This window comes from Pinus tabuliformis, chromosome 1_2, assembly GCF_031772625.1.
Source record: "Pinus tabuliformis cultivar Carrire ecotype Pingquan chromosome 1_2, CPIR1, whole genome shotgun sequence".
NCBI classification, from domain to species: domain Eukaryota; kingdom Viridiplantae; phylum Streptophyta; class Pinopsida; order Pinales; family Pinaceae; genus Pinus; species Pinus tabuliformis.
The window spans coordinates 1,346,607,884-1,346,610,290 of record NC_142298.1 but is presented as its reverse complement, the minus strand read 5'-3'; the positions used below and the strand labels follow the sequence as shown (position 1 = coordinate 1,346,610,290).

The 2,407-nt window shown below is 35.5% G+C and overlaps 1 protein-coding gene across 1 annotated transcript; it reads right to left on the bottom strand.

The window, feature by feature from the left end:
* Positions 1-695: 695 nt before the first annotated feature.
* LOC149211216 (F-box protein At5g49610-like) lies at positions 696-1,787 on the bottom strand. Its single transcript, XM_089399219.1, has one exon. The coding sequence runs from the start codon at positions 1,785-1,787 to the stop codon at positions 696-698; it is 1,092 nt and encodes a 363-aa protein (XP_089255345.1).
* Positions 1,788-2,407: the final 620 nt, after the last annotated feature.

The following is a 2,407-nucleotide window of genomic DNA, read 5'->3' as shown; positions in this document are numbered from 1 at the left end:
CTTTATTTGCATGGAATTTGTGCATGGAAAGTGTGGCCACCGGAGTTGAACTAATCACGTTGTAGTCGAAAGGGATGCAATGAACGTTGTCACGGCCAGGATTGGGTGTTCATAAGAGGAGATGAGTAGGCAGATACATACATGAAAAACAGAACCAAATAGAGAGAAATAGCAGAGGGAATGTCAGACAAAAGAAAGGCGCAATCCTGAGCATGAGGCTCTGATGCCATTATTGGATTATACATAAAAATGACTACATCATTAATACTATACATATTTTGAATACATCCTTTTAACTATTACTATACATATTTTGAATACATCCTTTTAGTTATTGGATATTCATTTTTCCAAAATTCCTTGAATTACTTATGATAATTATATTGCACAACACAATCTTCACACTCCCGATTTATAATAGGGCTGGTAGAGCCGCAAAAAAAGTGGATCAGATTACATGGTTTCGATATAAATCTTAATCAGAAAAGAGAGCTAAATAAATTTGCATATAAATTCACAACATAAATTTAATTCAAAAGGCTATTATGAAAACTAAATATTTATAATATTCTGGTAATATATATAAAAAAATAGACATAAGGAATAACCATCATCTTAAAATCTATAATATAAATCGTGTAAATAAGAGTTTATAATTTGAATACTATAAACCGAGACCATCGTACAAATAATGGCTAAGGACACCATCGGTTGTTAGATTCGAAGACTGATACAGATATTCGATTTGGTAATTGAGCTCTGCGAAGACCTGGCAGTTTCATTTTCCCAATGATCACTTCCCCTTTGGAATTATATATTGATATATTAGTTTTCCTGTCAATTACCATTATCAAGCCATTACTGTTCACTGTGACTGAACAAAAACATGGAGGGATGCATTTTACCGGACTGCTCGTGAGCAACTCACACCATATTCCATATTTTTCTGCTTCATCCAATTTCCATATGCGAAAACGGTCAAGTCCCGTCCGCTCCGCTAGCAGCACTTGGCCATTGTATCCACTTAAATTGTCGCTACAACTATTCATTCTGTATCCCTGTGGCAGCGGGATTTCTGTCCAAACTCCGTTGGCAATATTGAAGGCTACCATGAGATTCCTGGGATTGGGAGAGACACACAGCCAGTAAAACTTTTCATTAGAATAAATACCCTTTCCACAAGGCTGAATATGGTAGGGAACCCTCATGGAAACTTGAGTCCACGCGTTGGACTCTGAGTCATAAATAGACATCAGAATTCTTATATTACCACCTTCACCTTCACCTTCACCTTGTTGTCTCCCAATGTTGAAATAATAATAATCGCCGAACAGAAGAGTGCAACGCCCTGTGGAAGAATCGAAAGCCATTCCACTGAAAGAGGAGCCAGATGTTGGAGGCCTAGGCAGATTTTTCCAATTCCTGGTAACAGGATTTCCTACCGAAAGAGCCCACTTATCCCCCTTTCTATGACAACAGAACATAGTCTTACAAGTATCCACAACAATGTGATCGAGGAAAAGAACTTTGTAAATGTCGCAAAAACTTCCTTCTATACCCCAATATTCCGCCTCATCATTCCGATTCCAGTGGAATTGAAGCAAAAACCCAGGGATGGTATGCAACGACCAATTTGGAACAGATACTTGCAGGGCGTCCCGGGAAGACAGAAGATATTTCCACTTTTTACACACAGTCTTCATTTTGCCAAAAACCCTAATGGGCAACCTCGCTAAAATCATATACAGCAACTCTTCTGGGAGCGTTTTCCAGAGTTCTGCTTCCATTGTTAAATACTTTTGTCAAGCAAAATATAAGAAAAACTTTCCTTTCTGTCACGCCGCAGCCATTCAGGCCCTCCACAAACATGCTGCCCAGTTCACTCTTTATATGATGACAACCCGTTCTCTATTATACGAATGACAGCCTGAACTCAAATATATAGAATCTGAGACCTGACTGGTGTATCGAAAAGTTATCCAATCTTCAGTTTTCTATTTGCTGATTCCAACGAAATCCGTTTATAGAAAAGTTATGTTCAGTTTTCTATTTGCTAATTCCAACGAAATACGTTTATAGAAACGTTATCTAAAAGTTATGTGGAGTTGGTTTTTGCTTAATATATAGAATAAAATTTAATAAAGTAAAATTATTTTTTATTTGAGTAATATAAATTTTAATTAACTTAATAGGGTTTGTATTTAAAAAGAAACTAAAATTAAGCCATTATAATAGGTAATAAGACATTACAACATTTTTATCATATTAAGATTTTATTTATATTTATATGATGATAATAAATATGAGACTTGATTGGTGTCTTCAAGAATATGTAATTAAGCTGTATATAGAAAAGTTATATTCAGTTGTTTGTTCCTAAAACCAACTAAATTGATGTATAGAAAAT

Coding starts and splice junctions, on each gene's coding strand:
- LOC149211216 (XM_089399219.1), bottom strand. CDS start 1,787: ATGGAAGCAGAACTCTGGAAAACGCTCCCAGAAGAGTTGCTGTATATG.